Below are 20,115 nucleotides of genomic sequence, written 5' to 3' on the forward strand. Positions count from 1 at the left end.
ACCACCTAAGTATGAACTTTAGGTCGCAATTTCTAAACACTCACCTACTGTAAATAAACATTAAAAATACTCTTAGCAATAGGATTTTATTTATATGTGCACATATGTTCACTTTATTCCATATTAATGTTTGACAACTATTTGGGAATTCAAAGGTGCAGCAGCCCTCAGTAATTATATTATTTTTAAAAAGAAAAGGAAGCATATCTACTGAGAAAATAAATTCTCAAATATCAATTTCCAATTTAAAATTTAATTTCAATAGGAAAATATTAAAAATGTGCACATCTAAATTTTTCCATATTCTGTATCTACATATGTACTAATGTACTACACATATTCACAAAATTTAAGTGGCAATATTTCTGTCCACTATTTTCCCACATGTAAATGACATCATATCTTTAAAAATGTCAATAATAATATCATTTAAAATAATATTACATTTATTCCATCATCAACTTTCTGTGGTTTTATTCTTACTTCATCCTTTTTATGTCCACTGAGCATTAACAGGACAGATTCTCCTTGCACTTCCACAGATGTTATGCCAACTGAATGTTGCTGATATCACATCAGGGACACATCTGGTTTACAGCAGCATAAGTGACAAGAGAATCAGGCCAAACATCCCCAGGTAAATTAAAAACTGGTTACATCTGCTCATCTGGACCTGATGAAGATATACACACCACTGTCTACAATACACTGAATGAAAAACATGTAGCTCACCACAGAGTTTTCAACCAGTAGCACACTGAACCAAGCTGCCTCCATCCCTTTAATGAATTAGCTGAGAAAATACCCTAAAAATATGGAGAAAACTTAAACATTGTGTACATTACATACAGTATAATACATGATGGTTTAGCATTTGACCTAAACCATTTTCCTGACTAGTCAGAGGACACCTGATAAATTACTGGTAAAGAAAAAACCCCAGTATTTTAGAAATAAAGCTTGTATTTCTGATATAAATGAGAACCGATGTGTTATATGGTATGTACACGCATAAAAACAAACATATTTTCTAGTTTTGAATAGCAGTCTCTAGAGTGGAGAAAATTGTGTTGTACAAATTTAATAAGCAGCTAGATTTCATGTTTAACATTCAGATTAATTTGGGGAGCAAACAAAGGTCAGTGCATCTTTTGACTTTGAAGTCTGACACTCATTCATACTTTTAAAAAAATCCTTCTTCAACGTTACAAGCAATTGATGGCAAGAATGTACTTTGATGCAAGACACATGACACTTGGCTTACCTTCAAAGAGTTGGGGTTTTTTAAATAAATCTATTATATAAATAAATGCATGTTTGTCAAAAGTCTTTTAAAATTACATCAAAACAACTTTAAAACCTGCTCACTGAGGATAATTGAATTCAGTTTCCTGTTTTTAAATATTTAGTTAACAGTTCAGAATATTGCCTGGTGTAGTTTCAATAAAGATGTGTTATGAAGACCCATAAAAGAGTAAATGTCTCCATTTCAATTTATGACAACAAAATTTTTAGAAACAGCTTTCTTGTCTGGACAAGTTCAGTGTATGAGTAATTCCTTGCAATAGCTCTATGCTCTTAATGCAATCTGTAATAAACAATAATCCCCATAAAACATTATTCACAAAACCTGACATTCATGTGACATTCTGAAAAAATCTCCTGCAGAACAGGTTAGCAGTTAATTGAACATAGCCAGTTGATATATCAACTGGCTATTTCTTGTTATCTGTGCATGTCAAATTTTACATTTAAAATTCTCAGGATTTTTTTTTTTAAATTTTTTTTTCCCCTGGGGGACTCACCTGCCATCATTGGTTGGCTTCAAAGTACAGTTAATTGGAAGATAGTAACTCACTGTAATTAGATGGAATTCATATGAAAAAGTAAACACTACATTGGACAATTTTGTAGAACACCAGAGTAAGCTCCATAAAGAATTACCAATAAAACTCCAAAAAGAACAACTTTATACAAGCAGTTATAGTAACTTTGTTTCAATTAAAGATGCAACTCTCTCTCATTCCTGGCCAGAATAAATTGGTAACAGCACTGCTGCTCCACAGTGGAAAGTATCCTGAGAAATCAAGAACGGCAGAATACAGGGCTGTCATCACTAAGTTCTTGCACAAAACACAGCAATATCTTAAATAAATAAAACAGCAGATAACCTATATTGTATTTATCACAAAAAGGGGATGTGACTTGGGACACTACTGATTCTTCCATCACTGATAATTAGAAAAGGATTGCATTTAGTTACTGTTAACATCTTTCAAGTTGTCTATGGCCAATAATGTACAAGGAGGTAATTTGTAATTCAAGTTTGTCATTTTTTTCAGCTAGCTACAAGCTGACTTCTAAATTTTACATTGAAATATGACTCAAATTTTAAACAAGCCCTCTCAGAGGAGCATTTTCTAATTTTGTGCAACTTTGATGCAGAGCCCAACATAGTCTTATGAAGAGAGACAGTGCATCTTTAAGCTGATTGGCACAGAAATCTCATTTCTTTAGCTGCATTCTATTAGCTTGGCCAAGTTATCTCGTAACTCTGTTAGTTCAAATATTTTTCCATCAAGAATTTCTAAAAGTGTCTTCAAGTTATTGTGAAAAGCTTCTTGCTCATTCTGACTTTTCTCCAGACGTTGCTCTAGATCAGACAGCTGGCCTTCCAGGTCTTTGTTTCGAATTTCTACTTCCTTCAAAGAAAATACATAACATGTTAATGCATTGTCTGCAAACGGAAAGCAGTTTAACATCTTGCTGGTATTCATGTGCTATTTTTGTCAACTGGTTTTTGAAACAATTTGTGATTGTGACACTTTACAGCTTCCACTAAGCCAAAACCAGAACCCAAATTGTTATTAGGATTACATATGTACTACCATTTCCTCCATTTTTCATTCCATTTTAATTCATCTGAAGGACAGAAACTTTTGGACAGGGATAAAATTTAGTCAGTGAACAATGGATGTGATATTCAGGTAAGTTATCACTTCTATCACTCAGAAATATGCCACCTACTGAAAACAGTTTCTCAAAGGTTTACTTATGTTCAAGTATTCCCTTATTTAGACTACACAAACTGCTCAAGTACACAATCCCCATTAAATGGTCTTATATAGAAGCTCATCCAGAATACTGCTTTATGGATGGAGGAGCACTACCTTACTCCTGTCCCACATTATAGGCCTTTTCACCCTGAAAATTAAGACAGAAACATAAACTAGCAAGACTGATGTCAAGGTGAAATCAATTGTAACAAATTTAAACAAGCAAGTGCAAGCTGAATGTCTCGTCTCATTGCACTGTGCCTCGGAGCTCCCACTTGCAAACTCTGCAGTAGTACAGCTGTAGGAGCAGGGAAAGTGCATGAGCTACCAGTGCTGTACAGACAAGTTGTTCCCATACAGTGGGTGCAAAGAGGAAGCAGCAGTAGCATGTTACACATAGCTAAGGGGATCTGACCCTGAGCAAGCTCAGCTCTCATTCATGAGGAAGAGAAGTCCCCTCACACCAGCCAGTGAGAGGGGAGTGCTACCTGATGAGGCCCCTCAGCTCTGGCTTGTGCATGATGGGAGGGAGGTCATGGCTGCTCTGCTTTGTGCAAACCAGATGCCCTCTCTTTTATCAAATTACTAATGTAGCAGTTGTGAGTCTAGAGTAGCATACTGTTATTTGTCTCATTCATTGCATGTCTCATAAATTCATGCTTAATTTCATAATTTCAGTTATGAAAAACACTATCAAAGGTAGTACAGGGACAGTGTATTTAGTATACCATACACCCAGTACAGCCATTCTCTGGAAAAGTGCATAGTGAATTCCTATTTACATACGTTAACATTTTTTAAACACTGCTTACCTTTATAAGTGGCTTTGTGTCACAAAACTTTAATGGGCCTGCTCCGAGTTTTTACAACAACTAGTTTCACACAGCCATAGGGTGGGTGGTTTGTCATTCCTCCCAGCATGAGTTTTCTTTCTGCCCTTCCACTCTCCCACTGTTTTTGTTATGATTCTTCTGTTTCCTTCAAAGCTAATGAATACATTCATGTTTACATTGGAGAGAGCCCAGATAACTTTAACAACCTGAGCCATACAGAATATGTATTTGGGTAGTCAAGAGTAACAGGTATAAAATGGCAGCTTTGTGTCAAAGTCCATGGCCTTTACATCTGTGAGGGGTGTGATGGCAGCAATTATCAGCTTCTGCACTCCTGACCAGAGGAGGGATGGGGTGATGTGGCCAGAGTTGTGTCAGCTCTCAGACTCTGTGGGATGGGGGGGAAAGCTCTGGGACCCCCAGTGGCAGTGCAGGTGGAGAAGGCAGAGCTTCAGGGACCCGCTTTACTCATAGCTGTAGTTGCTTGTGCAGTCAAGGTTTACATCCAAGCTGAACTGGAATACCTCCCTTCTTGTTTGTAAATGAGCAAGTTAAAAATTACAGAGATTTGACCACTGGTCTTAAACAGCACAGCTGAGAGCAAGAATTGCCCCTTGCTGCCAGGACCAAGAGAAAAATTAGTTTAATCTGTTTAACACTTGAATAATATAGTTGCCAAAGCATTAAAGGAAGCTAACCAAAAAGACTATTTATAGAAACAATATAAATAAAAATACATACATGCTTATGTAAGGATTAACTATCCCACTGTTGCTATAAACAAACAAGCTAACTGATTATAACCCAGCCCATACACTCTGTAGACTCTCCTTCACTGACTCTACTCCTGCCCTCCAAACAGTACTAACAAGTACTACCCAGTGTAATGACTGCATGGGTTCAAGACCCTCTGAGGCCGAGTGATTGCAGTACAGGAAGAAAAGGGAAATTCAGGGTCATCTCAGCTCTGCAGGAATGACACAGTCCTTTAGCTCACACAAAACTGATTGCTGTTTTTCCACATTTGTTCACGCTTCCTGCTTCTCCTGTCACTGCTCCTCTTCTGCTCACCAAATGTGTGCGCTCTAGGAAGTCTCCTTGCAACTGCTCTTACCCCAGAGATAATTACTTTTTGTAAGTAGGCAAGCCAGTGTTGAAAGGGATCACTTTGGAACAAACCCATGGCTATATATATGGTTTTATTTCATGACATCTGGGCCTGAAGAGCAGTCCATTGGCCTGTAGCTAGCATTGAACATCATCTTTCAGGCCCTTCTCAGACACTCTTAAACTGAGGAATTGTTCTGCTGTGAGCTGTTAGGTGAGAGCACCCAGGTAAAACCAAAAGCTTTATGTTAGATATAGGAGCTTCTAACCATACTCAGAATAAGGTATTTCCCTTTAACTTTCCATTGCTAGTCCTTGCCCTGTATCTCTTCAAACCAGAAGTTACATTCTTTTGTTTAAACTTCCAGCTTGTGTACTTTATTTATATTCCATTACTGATATCTCTTTCCTAATCCACATACATTTAGCTTCCCCAAACACTTCCTCAGATATATTATCTCATACTTTGTTCTATTTTATTTTCCCTAATCTGTGCTTAAAGTATTTAATGAGTTATGGGAAGTAGATCTAACTGAAATATGCCATGAGCTGTTGCTTTTAATTTCTGGAAAACACTTCTTCCCAAATTTTACATTTGATCCTTACACATATTTACCCTAAATTACTATTACTGATTTTTGCAATAGTATTGCATTACAAGTTCATGTTCAGCTCATGCAGTTTCCTATTACAAGTCAGTGTACCTCAAAACTGTTGCTTCTTGATGGGAAGAAAAGTAGAGGTGTCCATGTGATATAATCTATTCCCATAATTGTGTAATTTTATTTTTTGCAATTAATCTCATCTAACAATAATCTAATTCTTCTGACACGTTCAGGCCCTTTACAAGGTTTATTTTACACTGTTTTTTCAAGCTTTTCTAACAGCAGAGACAATAATTTTTCATACATTGTTTTGTTTTAGAAAAGAAATAAATTGTTAACAAGTTATATTTGTTGTTTGCACTGTAATAATCTTTTGTGGAATTCATTGCAAGGATACAAATGAAATATTCAAACCATACACAACAGCTATATTTAGGAATCAGCCACAGTAATAAAGATATCCTGACTTACTGTGAGAGTCACACTGATCATGACTCATTGATAGGCCTTCTCTACATTGCTAATGAATATTAAGTAACAAAGGCCCTGATACTTACCCTTCACACTGATCTTCACTGGAATTTGCCAATGATGGATTTCTAATTCATTCCCTGATATGAGTGTGGCAGAAATGTAATACATTTTGAAATAAAAATTTCTTTTCATAGAGTTTTCCATAGAAGCTATATTCCAAAATAATTTAGAGTTACATAATCCATTTGCAAACACAAGAGGGAAAAAATAAAGTAGAAGAAAAAAGAGCGAGAAGAACAGGACCCTGGAGACAATCACCCTGAAAACAGATGATGAGTCAACTAAGTGAACAGATGTGAGATGGTTAGTCTGGAGCTACAGAAGAAAACACCATTTTACCAGTTTCACAGATGTATGGTGAAGTGGCTCAGGGAAAGCCAGTATTATCAAAGCAGGAAGATTATAGCAAAGCAAAGATTCAAGATCTTTTAGACGGGCTGCATCAGGTCAGTAATAAGCTTTAAGCTGAAGAAAGGCAACTTTTAACTTGGATCCTAAGACAGCTTTACATTTATTTGAACAGAATCATATAGAAACATTTTTAGAAACTGATTGCCTACAACGTGATGTGGAAATATATACATACTATATCCATTTGATTACTAAAGATATAAATATACCAAACGGAAGGTACTGACTTTATATATAAAGTATAATTTTTAATAAAACCTTAGCATTTTCTAATTCTAAAACACCTTTCATCTCTTACTAGTCTCTCATAATTCTAAGGATAGCTAGTTCTCGGCTCATTATTACTTTTCATGTGATCTTACACTGAAATTATTGCATATGCTACTGCTAGAACAATTTACAACTTTCATTATAATCTTCCTTTTGAGTCTTTCAGATAAGTTCCTTTTCAGCTGAAAACTCCCATACTTAGTCTAAAGCCAGCAAAAATTTTTGGAATAGTGGAATAAGCAAGCTCAGGTGTATTCAAAACAATTTTTAAAGAAATACCATAATAACATACTTTTTCCAAATTGACTTAAGAATGTTGAAAAAATAATAAACTCATTTTGTTATCATGTGGTTTATTCTGCAGTTAAAATGAGATTCAAGGAAGTTCCAATTCATGTAATGCATTTCAAAGAATATCTGTTTAATGATTTTTAAGCTGTGGATAGTCTGACAGGGCTTGTTTTCAGCATGATTTAGGTCAAGCCGCAGAACAGCGAGGGTCACCTTCCAGCACTTTGGATTTGGAGCTATTTAATGTCTGAGTTTCCAGTCCTATCAAAACTCTGAAGTCTGAATTCAGAGTTTAAACCCAACTAAGCTTTGGGTCAGCCTTATTCAGAAGACAGGTTTCACAAGGGAGGTGTGTCTGTGCTGGCTGGTCAGCTCAGATGTAGCGAGTGAGGGTATACTGAGGGCATACTGCTTCCGGTAGGCTGAGGTATGTGGCTTTACACATAGTAAGGAAACAACTCAGTAAAACCAATAAAACCACAGTAATTCTAATTCCAAGAAAATGTCAGTGTGTTTTTGAAGTCCGTACTCCACAAGAACTCTTTAACCTTTACTTTCTCAAAGCACATTTAAAAGCTGAATACAAACTCATCCCAACATGATATGCAACCTGACAGTTCAGTGGCACACAAGACCTATGGGAAGAGACTGCAGTGAAAATGAGACCAGAATTGCCTAGAACATGTATCGATGAAGCACATCTGCTAGTCCAAGCATATTCTGTGGACTTGTAAATGAAATTTGGGTCTGTTTCCTCAGGAAAAAAATAACAACTTATAGCAGGTGGAAATTTTGGTACAAATTCCCCAAGGAGCATCCTGACCCACCATTTCACAACACAATGCAACTTATATATTTATCTGGCACCTTCAGTGAATATAGCATAAGTTGCTGATGTGAATTGCTCACTTGATCATTTTTCCCTTCTGTCTAAATTAAGAAGATGCACCATAGCTCACCTGTAACTTCTGGGTCAGAGAATCTCTCTGTGCCTGAAGCTCTCTGGCACTGTTGATTTCTTGTCTCAATCTTTCTATTTCCTAAGGGAGAAGAAACAACCTCTCTAGCAACATGTTTCCTGGCTTGGCCTCAGTGCAGGAAAGCTGGCTGCTGCTTCTTCTCCTGAGCAAGCCATTGTAATGATATCAAAACTGGCAGTTAGCTACTGCCCATCATAGCACATGAAGTTTAAGCCCCACTTCCAATATTCCTGAACCACAGTGCCAAAACAGCAATTCTATTGTGAATAAACAACAGAGATAAGCATTTTCTTTGCTATAAAAGTCCAAGTCTTTCTCTCCCACACAAAAGATCTGAAGTAATGTTTTCCTAGAAAATTAAGTCCTTGTAATTAGAGAAACAATTTTATACTTTAAATTCTATTATAATTTATCCTCCATTTTTTCAAGAGAAAAATCCAGTTTTCACCTGTGGGCTTCTTATTATGTCACTAGCAGCAGGGCTGAGCATCAAAATATTGCCTGCTTTGACCACTGATTTCTGTAAAAAGAGAGTCTAAAAGAAATGATATCTTTAATTTAGCAAGAGGAAAGTAATAAGGTATAAAAATAACATAGATAAAATAACGAATGGAAGATAAACCTTTTTTTTAGCTTACTTTCAGGAGACAAGAATGGAAACAGTTAACAAAACTAAAAGGTATCAAACTTAAAACTATTAAATACTTTTCCCAGAAGGGCATAGTCACCTCCCAGAACTCCTTTCAGAAAGATCTCTTCACATCCAACAGCTCAGTATAATTCAAAAGTGCATGGAAACCAAAATGGGAAACATTACCATACCAACCTGAGGCTAACCTCTTAAGTATGAGGGAGTTTGGAAAAGTCTTTGCTCCATTTTGGAAGGATATTCTGTAACTACTGTGTCTGTCATGCATCCTCCTCAGAAACACCTAACAACAGCCCCATTGGAGGCAAGACCCTGCAAGATACACTGCCCCTCCAAACATGCACCAGTGCCCACTGTGTCTGTCACAGAGGGCTCAAGTAATCTGGTCTTATACAGGGCAAACAATTCTTCATACATGGCTTCTTCCACCTCCTTTTTCCCATCCATAAAGGGATGATTCTTGATCATTCTGTGGCACAAATCTGCTTTCCTCTAGGACCCATGCCAGTGCAGTTACGCCAATTCCTTGTATTTTCCTGCTGCTGGTCCAGCCCAAGGCAAATGGCACAAAAAATATCATCAAGTTACAGGCTGGGGGGATGGCATGTGTTTAAAGAAAGGGTTGATCTTAGGGTTCATAAAAGTCAGCTATATTAACATAGCCTGGAAAACAGATTGGCCTGAAAAAGACATTGATCTATTACTTGCTCCAAACCCTACTCTCCAGAAAAAGGAAAGCGTGCTTACAACTGCTTCCCTTCTTAGTGAATTTGGATTGCATCAGTGTGATAACTGCTCTGTAGAAACTACATATGCCTCAATGCAGACTTTTGCAGAGAGCTGCTTGGTAAAAGCAAACAGGAAAAAATGATACTTTTGTTGTTGTCCAGATACCCAGCTCTATATTAGACTGATGTAATTATATACATGAAAAAATATTAATCATTTCAAAGAAGCTGAATATGGATTTTACTTCATAACATCTATAGAAAATAATAAGTATTTACCAGCCATCACAAGTTTAATATTGAAAGCCTTTAGAAATGTCGCAACAGAAAAGCCAAGAATAAATGTTAACAAATACCTCTTCTTTTTTCTTCAACGTAGACTCTAACTCCTGTATTGTCTGGTTTAATTCTGTTTTATGTGTGTGGACTGCATTGGCTTGACTGCTCACACACTCTAGTTCAGTCACCTGTTGAAATAAGTAGAAGCAACACATACAGAAATAATTGCAACATATTCAAAGTACTATTACTTTGCATAAATAACTGCATTTAAAATATACCCTTAGTTCTGGGTGACTTATGTTGATTAAAATGGTGAAGGTGTTCTTATGAAGTTAGCATAAAATTCCTTTAAAAGTTTTTTTGCATAAAACAACTATTATTTGCTATGACTTCTAATGTTTACTGTAATATCTTGGAAACAATAAATTTAGTATGTTGCAGGCTGAAAAACATTAATTAAAAGTTATACTTACTAATTATTTAAAAAAATATGAAAGAAGCTGAATTATCATTTCAGACATAGTAATGTCTAGCTGATTAAACACAGATCTGTCTACCTCTCCATCTGACACTTTCTATGTTGCACTTAAAATCTTAATCAACTAAGCCACAATGTTCACCTACTTCCTAGCAAGCCAATTAACATTTCACAGCCTCAATTTCTAACTCAGCATCAGCAGTGTAATAGCAGACACTCAGCCACCAATGTACAGCTGTCAACTTCTTACTTCCTCTACTTTCAGATCTCTTTTCTCAGTCACAAAGCCAACAGCTAATGGCACAATTTCGATTTGTACAGTTCCTCTTTATTAGCAGGTAGCAAATGCATGCCTGTGTGGATGTTTTGCACTAAAATCTTTATTAACAAACTGTTAAAATAGTAAAAATGCAATAATTCATTTTTTTCCAAAAGATATGTGCCTGTTAATCTTAGTATATAGTCTTCAACAGAGCTGCATCATCTACCTACAGTAACTAACAAATCTGTCCCCAAAACTCCTTTGAACAAAGTATATTTCTGTGCTACCCAATTCTGCAACTAAAACCTTACAGTGTCCAGGTAAACCTTTCTCAGAGAAGTAGCCCCTAGACAGAGGGCATGTATTCTCCAGGACATTTTTATTTCTTAGGTAAAAGAACATCTTAAGGAATCAAGGTTGGTGCCCTCCAGAACCAATGTAGTCTAGCTAGTGAAGCCACTGTGATGCCAGTAATTTCAGACTCTGAACTCTGAAGGTAGATTACTGAGTGCAGGGTGAAGTCAAAGGAAAGCCAAGATGAAATACAAGAAAATTAAACCAAAATCCCTATCAGCTTCTCCTTTCTGAGTCATAGAGCATGAACTACCCCTCTGTAACAGCTATGACAAGTCTAGTTTCTTTGAATGGAAAACATTAGACATTTTTGCACATCAGACTTATAAATGGAGAGAAACCGAGATTACAGAAAATTCTTGGGAGAGGTAAGGGGAATGAGGGATGAGATAGCTTGGTAACATAACACCCCATGCTTCACCCCCAGGAATTATCTTATTGCCTGGAATTGTCTCAAAAGAAATATTGGTGCTCATGGCAAAAAAGTAATAGCAGTTTGCTAAGTTTTATATGCCACTGAGCATTATGACTGGTCTTGGATAATTTTCTCAATTTGCTTCAGTTACACAAAAATAGGTATATTTGGATGATTTGTGACTGCTACCAATTGTGACTATTACAGTATTTGCCACTATAATTACACAAAAAACAAACAAGCAGAATTGCAACACACTGACTGGGATAAACCTATATCTAAATAGTGTCTGATCTAACATCTGAATACAGCAAGAATCACAGAGGCACAGACTAACTTAGGCTGGAAGGAGCCCCTGGTGGTCATCTGGTAGAGGCCCCCTGCTCAAAATAGACCCAATTTTTAAGTCACATTTGGTTGCTCAGGGTCTTGTCCAGTCAAGAACCCTTCACCATTTAGCAGAGCTGCCACAGTTTTACATACATTCCTGTATTTCTGCTACTGCAGCTTTATGCAGAGCTCTAATTCATTCCTAACCTTTTCTGGAACTGTCAAATTTACCTAACTTGTCCATCTTCACCCCTTCTGAAGTTTAACTTGTTAAACATTTCCATGCTTTTCTGCTGAACTGAGTCTTGAATTGGAGGTGGAAGCCTCTGTGAACCCAGGGCTAGGGTTTTTATGGGAACCCAGGGTCAGACCCTCTCCTACCTATTGGTAAAGACGAACATTCCATGGTAACCTCTAATAAGGTCAATCTCTCTTTTAAAGCTATTGCATTTGGCAATACCCGCTGGCTTTTACCAAGTACTGGCACAGTGAATACTCATGAAAAGTGGAAGAGCTCAACAGGAGAGACAGAATAATACCCAGTCCCTGAACCACCTCTGTCCTAGTACCTAGTGCTCTAGAAGCAGGTACAGATGTGTCCCATCCTGTGACTAAGGAAGGGCTTGGGCCCCACTGCTCTCCACATGGTTTCCTCTGGGCTGGTAAACATGCTGAGGATGCACATGTTGGTGTGAGCCTGGAGACCAAAGAGGCTGGTGGATTGAACTGGGGTGGATGAAATGTTATGGCTCTTGGCTGCATGTACTGTTGCTGACTGAAAACACCTCCCACTACAGACCTGCCACCTGTGTAGCTCACATGAACACTCCTCAGAGCGCTCCAGTCCATACTAACTCAAAACACCTATTGAAATTGCTTAAGCAAACACAGCTAATTTTGCTTGAGCACAGTAGAGAGTGCTCTCACAAACCTTCCTGCCAACAGAGGCAACCACTGTCAGAAGGGCAATTAATTACCCACACTAAAGAGGCTGTGATGTCTTACTGTGGTCCAGCTTTTCCCTGGGCAAATGTCCATCTCTTACTGCTTATGCAAGAAACTAATGCATTGTTCAACTATTTTGTTCACTGATCATTGAAAAGTCAGCAACTTGGGGAAAAATGAACAAATTAAATTTAAAAAGTGGGTTTACTTTAATCACAGTCATATTGAAATGCCCATTCCTACAGAGATCTGAAAAGATGTCAAATATCTTCATGATGTTATCTTCTTGAATGTACCTATAAAAAAAGAAAATAGTATTGTGACCCTTTCAAAAAATCTGTAGAATAATATGGGCTGGAAAATGATGCAATATAAAGAATATGCAATTTAATGCATAAACAACAAAAGATAAAGCTCTAGGCAAAAATCTGGATAACATTTACTTGCTCTATTTCCTCATTACAAATTAAATTTATTTTTCTCATGACCAGTGGTCCAAAAGTCATTAAAAATATCTGTTAATGCATTGTGCACAGAAGGGGGCATAAAAGGAAGCTAAAATGCTTTAGTCCCTCCCACATTCAGGGACATCTCCTCATTCAGTGTTTCATGTTTAAGAGCAAGGCTCAAGCAATCATTCAAGCCTTTGCACAACATCACTAAGCAATGTACCTGTGATTAAGCCTTTTTTCCAGTACAGAATTCAGACTGAAAAAAGTCTTTGAACAATAACTGATTAAACAAGGTTCTTCTATTGTGCTATCGTAAGACTGCACTAACTTGCATATCTGAAAAAAGTCTATACTGTGGCTTTGTATTTGAGAATAAAAAAGAAAAAAAAATTGTTCTTAGCCTCTGCTTCTTTATTTTGCATTTATCATCCAGGTAAGGATTGCACATAGGGGAAAAAAATCCAAAAGGGCTTTTTACTGACTATTTAATGACCTAACTGTTCTAGTATATAGCCATTATTATACTTAACTACATACTCCAATGGAAAATACAACAGCTGAAATAAGACAGCAAGGCAACTTGTTCTGGCAGAGACTAGAACTTCTCAACAGAGGCTATTTGAGAGTTTTCTGGAAATTTTGATCTAGGGTCAACAGCCTATAAATAGAGGAGAATGCTGGCAGAAGTTTTCATTGTTGCAGACAGCTAGCACACACTGGGCTGCTGGGAAGACTGAAGGAGCGAGGCTCTGGGCAAACGAGGAGTTACAGACTTGATGTGAGCTTGACAGAGACTCCGCAAAGCTTCAGAAGACTGAAAAACCTCTCAAAGAAAACAAACCCAATCAAAGCACAAAGAAACCAAGAGAGGAGATTGCACCAAATCTCAGTATAGACAACTGCTTCATGAGTGAAGACTTCAGTTAGACAGAGGCAAAGTGGTGGGAATGAGAGAAATATTTTAAGTGGTAAACCTCCCCAAGCAATTATTGACAGAATGAATCTGAGCTGTTTGCTGCAGGTCGATTCATTTTTTCAAACCACTTTCTTGAGATAAATTTGTACACTTTTGATCTCAAACAACAATATTTTTTATTCAGTGTCTTAAATTCAGTGCCAGCAGATCATAAAATTCCTTCTAAACTTCATACAGAAATTACTTCAACTGCTACAGAAATGCAAAGACAGATTAGAACATATTTTCAGTGTAGCTGTAGCCTATTTTATAGATATACCTGACACTATTAAATTGTTTCCTAAAGATATTTTCATCCCTTATAATTATTCTGGAATGCAATATCCAAGGTCTACTAACCCAGGCTACAGTGCAGAACAGGCAGAGTGCTCACATGCAAGACTAAATTTAAGTATTAATTATGTATTTTTAGCTGGTTGAGTTATATCCCTAAATGGATCATAGCTGTGATAATATTATTTCATCAATAATTCAAGATGAACCTCCTACAAAGAAGAGAGCCCTTTGCTTTCCACAATGTTGCATGGCTCAGCAAAACTGGGAATAACTACATAAATTTTCACATAATTTATGCAGAAGAAGCTTCTCAGTTCTTTGTGGTGGATAGTAAGATGCAAGACAGCATGCAAACAAGATGATCATAAAAATAATTCTAGCATAGCTTTCAAGAATAAAAACTCTGGAAAGATTTTTGGTGCTAAGAAATGTGAAAATGGAAAATGCAGAAAACAAGGAAAATTGATTTTCAAGGTTGCTGCTGAAAGAACAAAAAGCCCACCATAATATTATTCATATACTATGACATACATCACTTCTGACAGCACATTAATTATTGTAATTTTCAAAGATTTACCCATAGATAAAATGATAACCTGGGGGCAGGAGGAGTTTTGTACATTACAAACAATATAGTACTTTTTCCAACTGAGAAAACAATTCAAGATTTTGCTAAAAAGGACACAATTTTCTCTGTGGACATTGATGCTTCAAGCCATGGAAATATCAAAATGTTTTCCACAGTTATTCATTCCTACAGAGATGAAAGAGCAATAATACATCATCTGCTTGATTTTTGTGAAGAAAGTAATGAAACTGAAGTAGGAATGTTTGAGAATATAACAAATGTACTGAAATTGATGCTTTAAGCTTCAGCCATGCATTATTATTTACAACTGATAATGCTAATACAAACTTCAGGCAACATCCCTTTCTCTGCAATCTAATTAGCAAATATTTTTTCCAGCTATCTGGCCAGCTCATGAAATACATACAATAGCAAACAGGGTACAGATATTTCATCCTTTAATATTAAGAATTTAACTCTGGTAATTTCCACATTATCCAATGGAGTTTTGGAATTATAGGATATATTTTATTCTACAAAGCTTTGACTACATAAAAATGTTGCTGCATGTTTGTGTATGTTTTTTATAACTTGCAGATAAACAGATCTTAATGCATTTCTTAGTTTTTTTAGAAAGATTATGAGTATGGGGATGAGGGACCCTTCAGTGAAAACACTTTTTTCCTTTCCCAGAGTGACAGTAGTTTGGTTGGTTGGTTTTATTTCTTTTACAAATTATAATCTTGTATATGACACTTTTGTATCACCCCACATTCAGTGAAAATGAATTCCCAGGAAAAAAAAACCCAATTAAATAGTCTTGGGTCCCTAAATGCAAATCTGCTCTAAAACCAAATCAAGGCAAACAGAAAAAGACAAAAAGGACTTGCCTTCAGTTCACCATCCATAAAAAAAGCTGAATTCACATTTTGATTTCAGAAAAAAAACACCCCATAACCTGATTCACCTGCTCTGTCTGAAAAGGGGCTGTCTTTTTAGTAAACTGCAAGTATTAACTAACGGTTGAATCTTGATAAAGGCTAGATGTGGATTATTCATATTAGGAATCATGCATAGAAAGGAAGCTGAGAGTATATGCTGGATTTCAAAAATCCTGTCCTAAGAAATGCTGATACTCTAATGTCAAGACTGACAACATATACCGTTTCAAAATTAATATGGAACTTATGATAGCTGAAATGGATATCAGAGGAGCAAAAATGTACATCTGAGAGAAAAACACATATCCCCTGAAATAAAATGCTCATATTTTTTTCTTTGGTATCCCCTAATTCCATGCAAAGAAGGTGGTCAGCCTCTGCAATGGTTTCTCTTCTCAAGGATTTTTAAAATATTTTTTTGTTTTCTTTTTATTAGAAACTAGTTCCACTGTAACGATAACAGACCTCATGCAGATAATTACAGCCTGCTCTAAAACATAAAGTTTTTTAAGGCAAGAATGTAGTTTCAAAAATAAAAAATAAAGTCACTGTATTTCCACATCTTCAGAAAACTCGACCATCACAGTTAGAACAATTAGCCTTTCCAGATCTTACTGTGTTGTAGAAAACCCTAATACTCCCCAGAACCTCTCTCAAACATTTAGTCACTATTTAACATTATGACCTCATTTGGTCAAGAACTGCCCCTTTTTTTGCCTTTTTGGGAGTTTCTAGTGCAACAAGAATTTGCTTGCAATTCCACATAAAAGGACTGCATATGTAAAAATATGGACTTAGTTTTCCATTTTTTGTGTGCTCAGGATTGGTCCATCTGTACACACGTTTGTTTAAATTAAATGCATAGAAAAATAAAAGCAAAATGGTAATCCCACTGTTTCGATTAAATTGCCAAGCTAACCATATTTACCCTGCAAAATGCTCATCTATTTTCTTTATTAAACAAATAGTACCAAGCTACTATCTAGCCACGTGCTAATTACGATATCTTAAAAGGAAGTTATACTTGGATACCTTTTTTCTTTAATCAATCAAACCAAATTTAAATATAAATTTGGATTGTTTGGTAGAGGTAGAAAGGACACAGTCTTAAAGGGAAGATGACGAGAGATAGGTATCACATAAAAAAGGTGCATTGCCAAAAAAATTTTTGGATCAAAACTCCATTCATAAATTTTTTGTTACCACACTTTGTCACCTTATTTCATATTTCCACTTTTAGAAAATATCCTTCATTGGTCATATAAAACCAAAGAGTTATTCACATTAGTCCCATAGTGATGCTAATAAGTTGTTCAATAAGCACTGACTTCTCAGCAAGTAAGAGCCCACAATATGGGCTCTGATTCAGCAAGCAACTGCATGTTCAAAATTGAGTTTTAGTTATTCAGTTATTAATACAGCTGGTGGAAATGTGGAAGTGACTGCTAAAGGGTCTGCAAAGATTTTCTATAGAAATTTTTTGGATAATCTGAGCAGATGGCCGTTATGGCATCCCATTCTTGTGGACATTAATAACTGCTTGTATAGATTCTTGTTTTCTTTAAGTAGCACACAAACAGCCCAGTAAAATGACCATGGATTTATTTCTGTATGTTCACACATTTTTTTAATATCCACTTTAAAATTTATTTTAACAGGAGTGAAATTTGGGTCCATTATTTGTCAGGTGGTTTTGATGACTATATAAGATATCCTCATACTTATTTAATTCATTAAATGAAAGAATCAAAATATAATAAACTATTCTTACTTACTTCCTAGGAAATCATGGCAAAATAACAAGAGTTTACCTTTCTGCTCTTTCAGGAATACCCGAGAGCTTGATCACTTGCCTTCATCTCTTGTTATCTCAGGTTTCTTTTCCTGCAGATGAATGATTTTCTAGGAGTGCAGCTCTTTTATTATGCACTGGTGTTATTACTCTGTATTATTGCCCAGTGTCATAGGATGATTTATTTTAGCAGTTAGCATGCAAGAAAAAATGTATAATTTTCATTTTTTACATGACAAAGATGAAACTTTGTGTTACTTTCCATAATTCATATCACCATACAATCCTTTCCTTTCTATGATATCAGGATTAATGCTAGTACCAATGTTATTCTATTTGTCTGAAGTAGCTCACTTCAGGGTTTTTTTTTCTGTTACCAAGCTGTTCTAAATTCATGAACCCCCTTTGACTTTGTAAAGCTATGCAAGGTGTGTTGGAGCACTCCCCAACCTCGTTTAAGGGAAATCCTTGTTAAACTACTTCTGAGCAGATTAGAGAAGGTTGAGAGCTCTAAGTTAAGCTCTTGACTGGGCATCACATCTTCCCATAATTATTATTTTTTTGTATTTTAGAGCAAAAAAACCATACACTCAGTAAACTTTTAAAAAATATGTCTGACAAAATATCAAAGTACAGTATTTCTGACTTAAGCTCACAATATATCAGAAGAGAGCACAAAACTGTATTTTGTTGAGAACATTGCACTCAGCCACACTGAATGTGTACTCCCTTTCTTCTCAGCTCTAGGCATTATTAACACAGAGAACAAATGGAAGAAGGAAGATAAAGGCCTCAGAAAAAGCAAATAAATGTAGATCAATATGAAAAACTGAACTGATAGATGAGGACATCTTATACCTAATCAGAAATGACAAATAATAAATGAAATTAATTTTTAAAAATGTAATCAAAATCAGAGAGGGGCATTTTAGATTTGTTTCTGTATTTTTAAAAGTGTAAACAATGTGATACACAGAAAAACTTTCAGTCAGATTCGAAAACAAGTATAGAATAAAAAATTTTTGGTTTAAAATAATTTAAAACAAATTAAAATGCAAAGTTTACAAGAAATACTGCACAAGCTGAAAGACAGTTTATAATGGTGAATGAGGAAAATGGAAAATAGAACGTTGAGATATAATGTAAAATCAACAGACATTTATAAATAAACCACAACAAATTTCAAACTGTGGAAAAAGGTGCCATAAGGATTCAACTAATACGATGGCATTAGCAATAAAAAATATTTTTTAATATTAAGAGGAAACTTTATGTAAATAAGGTATTTATATGAAGAGAAAACTAAAGATGGAAATAATAATGCGAAGTTTGCTAATCAATATGCATTACTTCCCATACACCACGCTTGACAGAGGATATGAGTCTGCTGTAGTGGCTGTCCTGGTTTCAGCTGGGATAGAGTTAATTTTCTTCTTAGTAGTTAGTACAGTGCTGTGTTTTGGCTATGATGTGAGAACAATGTTGATAACACGCTGATGTTTTTAGTTGTTGCTGGGTAATGTTTATTCTAAGTCAAGGACTTTTCAGTTCCTTGGGCCCTGCCAGCCAGAGGGCTGGAGCGGCACAGGAAACTGGGAGGGGACACAGCCAGGACAGGTGACCCAAGCTAGCCAAAGAGGTATTCCATACCATATGACGTCATGCTGAGTATATAAACTGGGGGAAGAAGAAGGAAGGTGGGGACATCTGGCAATATGGCTTTTGTCTTCCCGAGTAACCATTATGCGTGATGGAGCCCTGCTTCCCTGGGGATGGCTGAACACCTGCCTGCCCATGGGAAGTAGTGAATGAATTCCTTGTTTTGTTTGCTTGCGTGCACAGATTTTGCTTTACCCTTTTCCCCCACCTTTCCATTTTACTATTATTATTACTGTTAGTATTATTGTTATTATTATTGTTGTTCTTACCTCTTTATTCTGTTTAAATTATTAAATTGTTCTTATCTCAACCCTTGACTTTTACATTCCTTTTCCGATTCTCTTCCCCACCCCTCTGAGTGAGGAGGAGTGAGCAACTGGCTGCGTGGTGCTTGGTTGCTGGCCAGGCTTAAACCACGACACTTGCAGACAGGTGACTCAGGCACCAAAAATTGTATGTAAGCCTGAAGCACATAATGAGTGAATACCACAATTACATTATATATAAACCACTTAATATATAATTAAATTGAACTAAATATAGCGGCTAGTGTTGGCAGTACCATTCTTCATTTTGGAGGCTAGTCTGTTTTATAAAAGACTATGATCTTGTAAGTGAGTGTATCCCTCCAATGCATACATATCTACATACATTCTTCTCCAGTGAGCAAGATTCTGTGACAGCCAACTTTTCCGTATAAACCAACCACATTAAAATTGAGCATGCAAATTAATTTCCAAACTTGTTTCTCCTTGAAATCAATTTTTCTAGGAGCATTTCTATTCAACTTTTCTTAACAAAGGTTTTCTTGGATCAAAAAACTTTTTTTTTTTCTGAACTGGCAACAGATATGGGTTGCTGCATGGCAAATTCCAATTAGATATTAGGAAAAATAATTTTATAAGAAGGGTAGTGAAACAT

General features: G+C 36.2%; 1 protein-coding gene across 3 annotated transcripts in view; it reads right to left on the reverse strand.

Annotated features, from left to right (window-relative positions):
• Positions 1–428: 428 nt before the first annotated feature.
• LOC130142020 (homer protein homolog 1-like) overlaps positions 429–20,115 on the reverse strand; it is a 122,071-nt gene continuing 102,384 nt past the window's right edge. For 2 of the 3 annotated variants that reach the window (XM_056323420.1, XM_056323417.1), the window contains exons 7-9: positions 9,821–9,931; positions 8,067–8,147; positions 429–2,702 (exon numbers count right to left, since the gene is read on the reverse strand). In XM_056323420.1, coding sequence (XP_056179395.1) covers positions 2,514–2,702; positions 8,067–8,147; positions 9,821–9,931 — 381 coding nt within the window. In that variant the 3' untranslated portion in view covers positions 429–2,513. The remainder of the gene's footprint in view (positions 2,703–8,066; positions 8,148–9,820; positions 9,932–20,115) is intronic. The other variant, XM_056323418.1, reaches the window with a different exon arrangement.

Source organism: Falco biarmicus, chromosome W, assembly GCF_023638135.1.
Source record: "Falco biarmicus isolate bFalBia1 chromosome W, bFalBia1.pri, whole genome shotgun sequence".
NCBI lineage: Eukaryota > Metazoa > Chordata > Aves > Falconiformes > Falconidae > Falco > Falco biarmicus.